The 12,955-nt window shown below is 45.9% G+C and overlaps 1 protein-coding gene across 2 annotated transcripts in view; it reads left to right on the forward strand.

The window, feature by feature from the left end:
* itga11b (integrin, alpha 11b) overlaps positions 1–12,217 on the forward strand; it is a 34,978-nt gene extending 22,761 nt beyond the window's left edge. Inside the window, exons 14-30 of one of the 2 annotated variants that reach the window (XM_072698467.1) lie at positions 229–432; positions 571–701; positions 1,216–1,382; positions 2,368–2,504; positions 2,930–3,040; positions 3,226–3,311; positions 4,743–4,947; positions 5,998–6,096; positions 8,058–8,134; positions 8,330–8,413; positions 8,683–8,773; positions 8,922–9,035; positions 9,518–9,601; positions 9,715–9,825; positions 9,975–10,070; positions 10,798–10,911; positions 11,061–12,217. In XM_072698467.1, the coding sequence (XP_072554568.1) occupies positions 229–432; positions 571–701; positions 1,216–1,382; positions 2,368–2,504; positions 2,930–3,040; positions 3,226–3,311; positions 4,743–4,947; positions 5,998–6,096; positions 8,058–8,134; positions 8,330–8,413; positions 8,683–8,773; positions 8,922–9,035; positions 9,518–9,601; positions 9,715–9,825; positions 9,975–10,070; positions 10,798–10,911; positions 11,061–11,174 (2,025 nt within the window). In that variant the 3' untranslated portion in view covers positions 11,175–12,217. Of the gene's footprint in view, positions 1–228; positions 433–570; positions 702–1,215; positions 1,383–2,367; positions 2,505–2,929; positions 3,041–3,225; positions 3,312–4,742; positions 4,948–5,997; positions 6,097–8,057; positions 8,135–8,329; positions 8,414–8,682; positions 8,774–8,921; positions 9,036–9,517; positions 9,602–9,714; positions 9,826–9,974; positions 10,071–10,797; positions 10,912–11,060 lie in introns of those variants that run through there. The other variant, XR_011982307.1, reaches the window with a different exon arrangement.
* The last annotated feature ends 738 nt before the right edge of the window (positions 12,218–12,955 follow it).

The raw sequence follows: 12,955 nt of genomic DNA on the forward strand, positions 1-12,955 counted from the left end.
AATGATGAAGTACACTTACTTTTACACGCTAGAGATTTTCTGCTCTTGCCTTTGTTTTGCATTCTTTCCATGTACAGCAGTCATTCTGAGTGTCTGAAGGCATTACTGCCTGGATGCAGGCCTCTCGCTAGCGCTCACGTTGCCAGACGAAATTCCCAGGCATCCAGGAGCCGAGTTTTCTATCAAATCTCGCATGCCTTTCCTCAAACTTAATACCTTTTTTTATAGAGTGAATTCGCCCTCGAGGGTGTGCTAGAAGGTTCCGAAAAGGGGCAGAATTCGCGCTTTGGCTCTGCCCTGGCCCCCGTTCCCGACCTCAACGGCGACGGCTACAGTGAATTGGTTGTTGGCGCACCGCTGGAGGACGACCACAAGGGGGCCATCTACGTATTTTATGGCCAGCAAGGCAAAATACAGCAAAAATATAAACAGGTAGAGCATGGAAAAAAATCTTTCTGTGGTTCTGCTAAATAAGGGTTGTTGTTCAGAGTACATGAAGATTATTGTTGTGGAGCTCTGGTAAGACATTTCCGGAATGTCAGTCTGATAAATGCTGTCTCTGTCCGCCAGAGGATCGCTGCCGCCACACTCTCTCTCGGGTTACACTACTTTGGCCGCAGCGTCCATGGGCGGCTGGACCTCAATGAGGATGGGCTGGTGGACCTGGCGGTGGGCTCCCTGGGGGCCGCCGTGCTCCTCTGGTGTGTTGTCATACCCTCATGCCCTTATTTGGCTTTTCTCTGTCCCCTCCTTCATTATTTAACCAGCTCTCCTCTTCCATCAGCTCTTTGCCAGATGTTCCTCCTCTACTTTCTACCTCAATATCAGTGAACCCCACAAATAATTTAAATAAAGAGACTTTGTAAATGAATAATTAATGTTTTGCATTTATCATGCAGACGCTTTCATTCAAAGCAGGGTCAGTCAATCTTTGCAATTAGGGGTTAAGGGTCAGTCTGACGATCCTGGGATTCAAAGTGGCATCCTTCTGTTCACAGAATCATTATCTCAGCCTTCTGAGCCAAACACCCCCCTCAATGATTAATAAGTGATTCTTCTTAGCAATAGTAATTACTGTAGTCTGTTTCAGGGTCACAAATGAATGATTGACTTACATTTGTTTAGACATGTTAGGCTATGCATTTTCCCCATTCGTTTACACAATGCATTTTCCCCATTCGTTTACACTATACCTTTGCCATGGTCTCTCCCCAGGTCCCGCAGTGTCGTCCGTATCCACATTGAGGTGTGGTTTGAGCCAAGGAAGATAAACGTGTTCAACAAGGACTGCCGCAGGGGGGGCAAGGATGTCACCTGCATGTCTGCCATGGTGTGCCTGAATGCCACCGCGAGGACCCCAATCCCGCCGACACAGGAAGTGGGTAAGTCTTGCACCTGCCAACCTCCCCTGGGGGCACTTACTTTTGCACAGTTTTGCACTTTGTCTCATTTAGCTCATGAAACCAAAACTCATATTAACAGCAATCATCTAGATAACAGTTAGATCAGACTTATTTTAGTTGCATCCTTTGGTGTATTTCTGACATTGTGTCACTTCCGTCCAGCAATAATGAATTTGGTCATGGAATGCTTGGGAATGACCCTCTTTATAATTTCATAGCTTCAAGAGCTTTGGGGAGAAGAGCTGATGATGACCTCAGCATCAGCCATGCTCCCACTGTCACCTCTGTCCCATCAGATGTGACAAAGTCATGGATTTACTGTGACCAGATGATAGCTTTACAAAGGAGACCTTTACTCCTCAGGAACTGAAAGCCGTTCATTCGATTTTGATTTCATTTCCTTATGCAGATAAACTCTGACCCTCACACTCTGCTCGGCCTGGATTTCATCTGTGCAGACCAGACCCCATTAATTACTATCACTCTACTAAATGGGAAATGGCTTTCACTTCTGAATGACCTTTTAAACCCTGCTATATAATTTCTTGCCAAAAGTTATGTATTTGCTAAAGGAAAAATCACCAGACGCAATACAGCATTCCGTCATCGCAGTTTGTGTTTCCTCAGCTGATTGGTGGGGGTGTGTGTGTGTATGGGGGGGGTGGGGTTATTAACTGATAATTATTGATTGAAAAATTGATTGAATGATGAAGGATGGGCTTCATTCTAATGAAGATATTAGTTTGAGGGACTGTGTATCAAGGAGGGCAAATGTTAATTAATTAAAAAATCATAAAATCATGAATTAATTTCCCTTGCCCAGGCAGGTCCATCAGCTTGTTTCCAAGGAAAATGCAGCATTCAGGGTTAACGCTGCACCATCAGCCACGTGGCTGCTGTCTCTTCAGTGATACTCGTCCAGGGGACGGCTAATCGTTGAAACAATGTGTGCCTTGCCCTGCAGCCGTGTCCTACAGCGCCTTCATAGACGAGCGGCGGTACGCTGCCAGAGCCGTGCTGGACGACAGCGAGAGGAATCCGCGGGATGCCGTCCTGCTGCTTGGAGATTCGTCCTGTGAGCATGTTTACTTCCACGTCATGGTGGGTTTGGCAGAACCGCCCATTAGCACACTTACATAGAGTAGTGCCCAATTACATTTATTTAGCAGACATGTTTATGCAATGTGACGTGCACTTAAAAGGGTCAGACAGTCCCTGGAGCAATTAGGGTTAAGGGCCTTTCTCAGGAGCCCAACAGTGACATCACACTGCCAAGTCTGGGATTTGAACTGGTGACCTTCTGACTTTAAGCTGTCTCAACCTACTGAGCCATGCACCACACCAGGCTGTTGGCATAACGATGCAATTACTGACCATTTGAGCTATTGAAATAAACAATTATTTTGGTTTCGTTTTTGCCTCTCAATATGCATCTAAGTAGTGGGACGTTGGAGTCATGTGAAACTCTCTTCCTACGTTGTGGTCATGCTTTGGTGTGTTTAATTGAGGCATTCTCCTTATTTCAGGAGACTACAGACTATGTTCAGCCTGTAATCTTCTCAGTGGAGGTAAACCTTCAAGATCCTTTTGAAGGTCCTGTGTTAGACGACAGCTGGCCAACCACATTGAGGGCAGAGGTCAGCAGCATTCTGCACACACTCTTCTGTCTTTCACATCATATGTTCTTCCTCCTGTAGTTCAGACCACGACTGCATAATCTCCAGCCATTACTCTGAAGTAGGAGAGGAGTCTTTATGCTTGTGGAGGGATGTTCATGATGGAGTAGTGCTCACTGTGTTGGCGCCCCCCCCCCCCCCACTAGCTGCCTTTCTGGAATGGATGTGAAGATGACGACTTCTGTGTTTCCGACCTGGTCCTGACAGCTCACTCTGACCTCCTGGACCGTAGGTATGTCTCCTGTCACCAGAAATACAAACATGCACAATGACATACACATAAACATACTGTGAGGAACAGCTTCCCGTAAAGTAGTTCCTTGTTTTTCTTCTTTTTCTTGTGCACTTAGTGCATTGTTCTTATACAAATTTTCAATTGCAAAACAATTCTGCAAGATTTTTATAGTCCTATCTATCTAATCCATCCATTCATCCATCTATCCATCATCATGCAGATGAACTGAGACTCAAAAGAATCTGTCAGGGTCGGCACCTGTTCGTCCCTGTCCTATGTGTTTTGTCCCCGTTTGGCCTGTAGGTGTCGCTGGCCATCCTGTTCCCTCCTCTGTCTTGTAGCCCCTTAGCCCTAATATGTCTCTCTGTTCCCCAAGTTGCTGTGTAGCTTAATAGGCTGAGCTTGTGGTTTGGAGGCTATACCCTCTGTTTCTTTCCCTATTCTGTTTCTTAGTGTCTGTTATTATTTATCTTTCTGTCCCTGTTTTGGTTTATCCTGCTCGTGCCTTGTTTTATTGTTCTGCATGCACTGATGTTCCTAGTGTTTTTTGGTGTTGTTAACCTTTAGTATTTGTTAATGTTTCCCGGTTCTAGTGCTTGTTAATTGTAATCCACCCCACCTGCTCCTTGTTGACCCGAGTCCTTCTGATTGGTTATGATTATGATTTATACCTGTCCCTTGTTTGCGCTGATTCCCTGTGTGTATTTAAGTGCCTGCCCCCACTCTCTTTGTTACTCAGTTTTGTGTCTAGTCACTGCGTGTTTGTCACTCTGTTCAGTTTCCTGGTGCTGCTCCCAATGTCTCCCAGTTTCTTTGTTGCGTTCTTGTATTTCATTCTTGTTTTTCCCATAGTTGTTTTTTTTCTGATACCATGCGGCCATTTATTTTGTGTCTTCCCCAGTGTTGTTAATTTCCTTAATAAACCACTTTTTTCTTGGTACTTTCCCACATGTGCCAGGCCGTGCCATAACAGAATCTTGAAAATAAGAAACTGTTTGTTCCAACCTATGCATTATCTATACTGGACATTAGTTTCAAAGTATATAATATGCTAAAGACATACACTCTGTTGTTAGTAAACGGGACCAGTGCACACATCTTGGCCTGTGAGCTTCAGAGCTCTGCAGCATCTCTCTGAAGTTTCAGAATCACCATCCGAGTAGCAGCTCATTCCCACTCGTGCACCAGTTTAAGAGATGTACTCCAGGAGTCCAGTTTCTATGTTAGCATTGGGGAGGTGTGATTGTTACGAACTTTTGCACACTTTCTGCATCGATGGGGACCTCCTGCCTCTAGATTGATAAACAAACAGTCCCAACGATGAATGAAGGCGAGCGGGAATCAGAATTGTAGGTCGGCGATTACCTCCTACTTCTGCAATATCAATCAGCGTGCCAAAAGTGAAACGTTTACGTTCACCCCTGGCAGGCAATTCTGTGGGCAAGCTGTGGCCTCGGTGGGGGCCTTTTGCAAGGGACCCGTGGTGGCTGAGGCGTGGGAACGCGTGGTGGAAGGTTCCCGCCGGAGGATGGTGGTGGAAGGGCAGCTGGAGAACCGCGGCGAGAACGCCTTCAACACCCGTCTGAACATCTCACATACATCCAACCTGTACTTCTCCAGCCTTATGGTCAAGGTGAGATGCTTAGAGAAGTGTGTGTGTTTTGTGCATATATATATCTGCACTTTGTTCTATTACAAGGTCTACACTCCTGCTGATTTATACTACTTTGTAGATTCTGTACCCTACACTGTATCATACACCATAGTCACACCTTCCCAGCAATGTAACTACATGTTATGGCGACACAGACCACAATAACTATAATTGGTAGCATCACACTACCTCCTGTGCGAATGTTTTGATGTTGTTTGTTTGGGGATTTTAGTGTGGAACAAGTTGTGTTTAGCTTGTTGCTAGCCTGCTGTTTTTGCTATGGTTGCAGCCGTTCACACTGTTCACGCTAGGGCTGCGTGATATTGGGAAATTTCAGGTAATCCGATGTGATTTTTTTTTGCTATAAATATTGCAATATTTATAAAGCAAAAAAGGAGTTCAAAATAAATAAATTTCTCACATATCCATTTATGTGTGATTTAAACAGCATAGATGAAAAGGATTACGGTTGTCTTGGAGAACGCAGATATAGAGCCCATGCAGAAACAGTGCCGGCAAACTTTAAACTGATCTTTATATGTATACTAGATAATCTTGAAAAGGAACAATCATTAGAATTGTAATGCTTGCCAAGTTTTTCTTTCCTATGACAGAGAAGCTACTGCACGCAGCCGACTAGTGTTTTGGCAGTGCAGTTGCAGACAACACAGACACACCAGCACACAAGTATAAATGCTCGCAATGGTGTAGGCCACTTGCGTAGGCCATGGCCAAAGATCTGTGTGGGCTCAACGTAGAAGTATAAATGAGCCTTAAGACTCCACAGAGAAGAGCAGATTTGTTGTTCCCCCCCCAGTGTCATTTCTGACCAACAGGGGGCTCCCAAACCTCAGGGGCCCCATGCAAATGCATGTTTTGAGTGGTGGTAAACAGTACCGCTGACTACTGGCTACAAATCCATTTAATAGTCATTTGACTTGTGACTGAGCTGTCACATTAATTTAACTTCATCCCATTGGTCAGCCAAAAGTACTTTCACACATTCTTCTACACCCGTGAATCCCACAGGACCAGTCGGATGTGAAGATCGAGTGCCGCGGTGAGGACGCACTGAGGTTCGAGAGGTCCTGCAATGTCAGCTCACCATTCTTGAGGTCACAGACACAGGTGGGCAGAGCCAACTCTCACCCTCATTTACATACATGAACAGTTTGGCTTTGTTCAACTACAGCAAAGATGTACATACCCAGCTTAGTCAAATTCAGCCATGATGAACACAGACAAATCTGGGTTGGAAGACTGACGCTCTGTCATTTTCTTTGGTGGAGCTTCTCCAAGACCAGTAAAAGCCTGGTGCTGAGCTGAGTATTTGTAGTGCATGGATGTGTGGACCCAACATCTGGAGATGATTCAGGGCTCTGAAATATGCAGAGCACTTATCCAGCATTGGCAGACAGATGCAGTTATGTGGAGGAGATATTTAGATGCATAAGGCACTGATCGCTTACTTGGTTCCAGGTTTTGCACCTGGAGACAATCCTGAGAAAAAGGTTGCAGATTTAATAAGAAGTCTCAGGAAGTTTCCCATGCAGAATTACCTCCAAACATGAAGACGGAGCAAAAACTCTACTTGACCTCAGACAGAAAGTGTCCCCCCATTGACTGTTGGACGTGTTGGGAGATGAAGGTAGCAAAGCTCCCAGTCAGATCTGGCACCCCCACCCTTTGCAGTGAACTAGGCAAGATGTTGAGGAGCCGTTACAGCTAGTGAATGTATTTGATTAGCACCTCTTTTCCACCAGAGGCACTTCTGAGGCGTCTTGCTATTCGGACTATTGTGCTAAAAAATACTAAAATCTGAAGTAGAATAAAAACTAGTGTACCATATAGCCAGCAAGGGCTTGCCAAACAGCGGCCTGTATTGTGTCAGTGTTGCACAAGCAATTGCTCCAAGTGTTAATATGAAAGCGTAGCCAAGAATGCCAGTTACAGTTTAGGTCCTCATGCGTGTGTGAAGGTTGCTCGTTAGATGGTTGCTGTTTTTCAAAAGGGCAACAAATGTACCAGTCCTGATGATCGGTGCAACATGTATTACCACTGATTCTGAGCAGCAGATGGTACCAATGTGCACTGCTCAACCCACAGGACCACAGTCCAGGATGCTCCCTTAGGTGCTACTCAGCTTGACCTGGCTGATGAGCACTAGGCTGTTGGTTTTGGAAGGAGAATCATGGAAAGCTGGAAGGCGGAGCTCAAGAGGCTTACTCTACTCTTTCACTGCTCTGATACCTACAGCCAGCACTTTTTAAACAACATCTCCCGTATTTATACAGCTGAACATTCTGTCTTGTTATTTATCTTCCTGAAGTGTAGAGCAAAGCCCTTCAAAGCACAACAGCACAATATTCAGCAGAAGCTTTTACCCAAAGTGATGTACATTTCCAAAAAGCAGCACCAGCCAGTGCCTGCAGCAATTGGGGTTAAGGGCCTTGCTTACCATGGGATGTGACCCAGTGACTTTCCGATCACTTGCAGTGTCCAACCCCACTGAGCCACACACTGCGATCATTTTGTTTGTCATTGAGCATCTTAATTCTTTGTCGGCAGTTTGTATGTACAGTAAAATCCCGTTATAGTCGACTTGCTTATAACGGAATATCGTCCTGACAGAGGTCTGCAGGTCCCGGCCATGCACCTTTAAGAACATGCAGAAAAAGCATCGGATATAACGGACTTGCATATAGCAAAATTTCGCTTATAACGGACAAACAATTTGGTCCCCAGGGCCGCATTTAGCTGTAGTTTTGTTCGGCTATAACGGACATGCAGGCTCCGCCTACAAGGCGTGTGGCGTGCCGGTGATATCCAGCGCAGATACGTAGTCGGGATTATTAATAGTCACGCATCTGGTCAGGTGAAGTTGGATTACTACATGTATAATATAATAATCTATACCACACGTGTGTCTGCTGGGGTGTGGCATGAGTAAATGGTGTCCTGTAGTTGTGTTCTGGCCATACAGCAACTCTGGATATAACAGACTGTTTTGGCAGGTCCCTTGAAGTCCGTTATAACTGGAGTTTACTGTGTTCAGGGCCAGACGTCAAACCTGACCTTTCTACCCACAGGTGTCTTTCCGCTTGGAGTTTGAGTTCAGTCGCTCCGTGTTCCTGGACCATGTGCAGGTTGTGCTGGAGGCCAGCAGGTGAGAGCTTCCTGAAGGACCTCAAGGGTGAAACGCCTTCATTGCTGTTATTTACTCCCCGCCGCACATCTGGGCCTCACCACACTCCCAGCGACAGTCCGGCCCTGAGCCCCATGCAGCTCAGTGGCTGAAGGCATCTCCACATTGTTTCAGATCCCGTTTACTTTTGTGTGAGTTTTAACTGCCTGTTCACAGCAACGGAGAAGATGAGAACAAGGACAATAACTTCGTTAATATCTTTCACCCACTGAAGTATGAAGCAGATCTTCTTTTCACAAGGTTTGTCTATGTGTGTTCTTGTCATGGATCATCTAATTTATTATATACATTCTGAAACCATTTTATTCTACATGCTTAAAATTTTTGTTGCATTGATCCAGTTGGATTTTAACTTGAGCATCTATTATTTGGACAGTTCTGAAGGGTACAGGATCCGTCCCGGGTTTGAACCTTATTAAGAGGCGTTGTCATGCTGCTGTGATCCAATGAACCATTGCTGTCATGCTGCAATCGACACCCTCGCCTGGTGACGTTTCTCTCCTTCTTAGGAGTTCCAGCCCCTCTCGGTACGGGATCAAATCTGACCGCTCCCTGGTGCAGCCTCGCAGCCTGGTCCATCCCTTCAATTTCACCTTCCAGGTAGAGGAGGCCGGTTTATCTGATGATGGGACTGATTCACTGGGTCTGCTTCTCGCATCTTCTGCTCAGTCCTGCCTGTGATGTGGTTCAGTTGCTGGTTGACCAGCCCACGCTAATATGTAATGGTTCTCTCCTGTCGAATGTGCAGATCCAGAATTTGGGCTTCTTCCCTGTGAGGAATTTGCAGTTAAGCACTGAAATACCGACAGTGACGAAGCAGGGGAACCAACTTTTGGAGATAAATGACTTCCTGATTGATCAGGTGTGAAAGCCATCCTGTTGGAAGGAAGATCTCTGTTGCATGACATTGCATGTCTGTGTGGTCTGTGTGCAAACTGCATGTCCATGTGGTCTATTTGCACTCTGCATGTCTGTGTGGTTTGTGTACAAACTGCATATCTGTGTGGTCTGTGCGCACACTACATGTCTGTGTGGTCTGTGCGCACACTGCATGTCTGTGCGCACACTGCATGTCTGTGCGCACACTGCATGTCTGTGTGGTCTGTGCAAACACTGCATGTCTGTGCACACACTGCATGTCTGTGTGGTCTGTGTGCACACTGCATGTCTGTGTGGTCTGTGCGCACACTGCATGTCTGTGCGCACACTGCATGTCTGTGTGGTCTGTGCGCACACTGCATGTCTGTGTGGTCTGTGCGCACACTGCATGTCTGTGTGGTCTGTGCGCACACTGCATGTCTGTGTGCTCTGCATATATTCTGATGAGGCCTTGATTTCCTGTAGGTAGATGGCACCCTCTGCACTCCCCCCTCGCCGAGATTTCAGAGCCGAGACTCCCCAGAGGATCTTTCCCGCATTCCTCAGCTGGTAAATCTACAGCTTGTCCATAGGGCCATCCTCCCTCATCCCGTCGTCACACTGTCCGGCCCAGGCTGTCCCCATGACCCGTGCTCAATCATGTTTTCCTTCCGGCTGTGTAGAACCACACCAATGCTGTAAGCACACTGCTCTACTGCACCATCGATCTGCCCGCTCACAGAGAGGTGGCGCTCTTGGTCAGGGGTGCTCTGCGCATCGACACTCTGTTTGCGGTAAGTTCCAAAACCCCAGTGCTCATCTAACTGATGTTCTGCAGAACTTCATGATACAAGTCTGGGGTTGGAGGTCATGTTATTTAAACCACCACACTGCTCAGCCTCAGGCATGGTACTCTAAATAAGTTTTCTGCTGTGTTTGTCAGGTCAAGTTCAAGACCCTTGAGGTAGTGACAACAGCCTCATTGGAACTGGAGGCCTCTAGCCCCATGTTTCTGCATGAGGAGCGGCCAGTGCGACACGTGAGTCCTCAAGAGAAGTTGCGCCCCCCACAGGCTAAGAGATGGAAGTTTATTCCTGGAGAGCCATTTTATAATACCGAAATACTCCAGCAACAAAGGTCATGCAATTAAATTTCTTCTGAAATTTCATAGGTCAGCAAATGTTAAGAAGACATCTGGACAGAAATATATAAGTTTGGATCTTAAGGACTGCAGTTGTATGTCCTGCTCCAGTCTATCACAAACCCTATTTCCACCTATTGTCATACAGCAAGAGTTAGCGTTAATGCTCACAGTCCAAACTAAACTTTAGGACCAAGTGGACCAGCAATACTTGGAGTGAATGTGGAATTTTGCTGCCACCTGCAGGAGGATATTCGTATTACATTCATACACTTCTTGCTGTGTTTTTTTAACACAGATGGAAGGCAGGAGAAGTACTTAAAATCTCAAACCTTTATCTGCAGTTAAAGAAAGTTTTTCGGTTACTTTGAAGGGAATAAGGCTTTTAAACTTGATTGGATTCCATGGCCTCCGTTGTGTCTTAGCAGCCTGGCTCTGTCATTTGGCAAATTCCAGCCAGTCTGAGGTCAACTTCTCACAGATTGGTAAGGAGGCAACATAAAAGGCCATGGAATGGAAAACTTGAAAGTTCCCTGAAGATTCGTCAAATCTCAGTCAAATGGCTGTTACAGCTGGACCACATGATCAGTGTGAGAGTCTGCTGATGTTGTTCAATTTTCCACAGATAACCATAGAGATTAGAAAAGAGGAAGAGTACCCGATTCCCATCTGGATCATCATTGGGAGCACGCTGGGTGGCCTGCTGCTGCTGGCGCTGCTCATCCTCGCTCTCTGGAAGGTACACTGGGCCTGAGGGCCTCCCGGTAGACTTTTCTGGAAGTGGGGAGGCAGGGTACATCATTGGCCTCCAGGGGTCCCCATGCTCTCACTCTATGCTGTCCTGTCCTGTTTCTCTTAACTGCTCTCTCTCTCTCTCTGCCCCCTTAGCTGGGATTTTTCCAGCGGCACAAGCGGAGACAGAAGGCAGGACAGGAGGTGGGGCCTGGGATGGAGCAGGGGGCGGAGCCAGAAGTGAATGGGAAGGCAGTGGAGGAGCGGTAACAGCAGCAGAGGCACACGGATATGCAGGCCAGGCACGCCAGTGAGTGTCCCTTATGGGGACCAAGGGTGACTCTAAGACAGCAGGAGAGAGAGACACTGGGACCTTCTCCCCCCATCAGTCTGCTTATCAACATCGACCCTGTGCTGTTGATCTCAATCACACACCATCCTGGGACAGTCGGCTCCAGTTTTCCCTAATATCTCAAAAGGGGCCCTATCCTCCCAGCTCCTGTCCTTATGAGAAGCTGCATCAGTCTGGTTCTGGTTACAAAGCCTTTGCCAAAAAGTCCTCATCCAACACAATTTGAACCATCGCCACCCTCCTTCGCTTTGAGGAGAGACACGAATAGAAAATGTCACCACAGACTTATGAGATATGGCGAGTGACCAAGAAAACATCAGGGACAACTTTGTGAAAAGTGGTGAGCTAGATAAATGTGCAATGCAGCGATGTTGAGATAGGGGGCGCTCCAGAGTCACCACCGCTGGAGCGGGCCGAGCCGCCCAGGCCTCCGAGCAGGCCCAGGAGGACGTCCCCGAAACAGGCCTTTGTTTTTATTGCCTTTCCTCTGAAGAACTGGTATCCAGTTTCCTTTGATCTAGTAACTCACAACTGTAATTCCAGATTGTTTCACAGACCTGCAAATTGATTTTGTAAAAAAAATCTTATACTTCAGATATCTTTAAAAATAAATATACGTTGATGCACTTTGACATTATATAAAAATGAACTTGAATTTTGTAAATATCCAAGTATACTTAAACATATTTTATCTGAGGTCCTTGAAGATTGTGTCATTCTACATGAAGGATTGTGGCATTTTTTTAATCGTAGCTATGGTAACATAGCAAGACTAATCTTGCTGAGAGGCATGACTTGTCCTCTGAATAAGTGTCGCAGGGGTAATCGTGTGGCATAAACAAAAGACATGTGGATGCCAGATTCCAGCAAGAGCCCCATACAGAGCCCTGATAACTGCTCATTCTTTAAATGTACAAATGTCTCATTAAAAAATAAAAAAACTCATTCTGTTTTTTGAGAAGCACGGTTAATCTGCATTCGCAAAAGGGTCAGGTGTTTTTTTTTTCCCAATTCATTCTGGGAAAAAATTAAACAATTAACAATGAAACAATGTAACAATTATTTTTACAGAACTGTATAAATCATAGGGGAATTCTGTAAGTGGCCTCAGTTTAAGGCAGATGATTACCCCAGGCATAATGTACATAGGGTGAACACTACAATGACAGGAAAACATGTACCCAAGGACATAAAAGTAATAGTGAATTCAGTGTGTATGTTGGAACCTGCTAAAAGCTTCACAGTCATACTTCTGCAGCCACTTAAGCACTCGCTGTAGTCAAGTTGCAGGATCACTTTGATAAAAGTCTACAATAGACAGTTCAGGTCTTTCAATAGCTTTGTATTTCTATTGTATTACATGAGGGTAGCTTAGAGAACCACCATACATGTTAGCCACAGTACCTTATGCCTACCAATCTTCCACTGAATCCGTTTTGAATCTCACTGGTTCTTGTGCGTGAACGCTTCATGTCCGGGATAAGACACCGTCCCTAGGGGGGCGACACCGTCACACCTCCATAGGCCCCATTACTGTGATCATGACCAGTTTGGAAGCAGGAGTCATAAAATGAGGCCTGATTAATGTCCAAATGCACTGGTACTAACCAGGTAACTGTTTAGTTCTACTGACAAGTATTTTGTTGTTCCCCAGCGACGGACTGGCACCCACTCTGGGATGTCCCCCAAAAAACTGCAT

The sequence above is a fragment of the Paramormyrops kingsleyae genome, chromosome 13 (genome assembly GCF_048594095.1).
Source record: "Paramormyrops kingsleyae isolate MSU_618 chromosome 13, PKINGS_0.4, whole genome shotgun sequence".
NCBI classification, from domain to species: domain Eukaryota; kingdom Metazoa; phylum Chordata; class Actinopteri; order Osteoglossiformes; family Mormyridae; genus Paramormyrops; species Paramormyrops kingsleyae.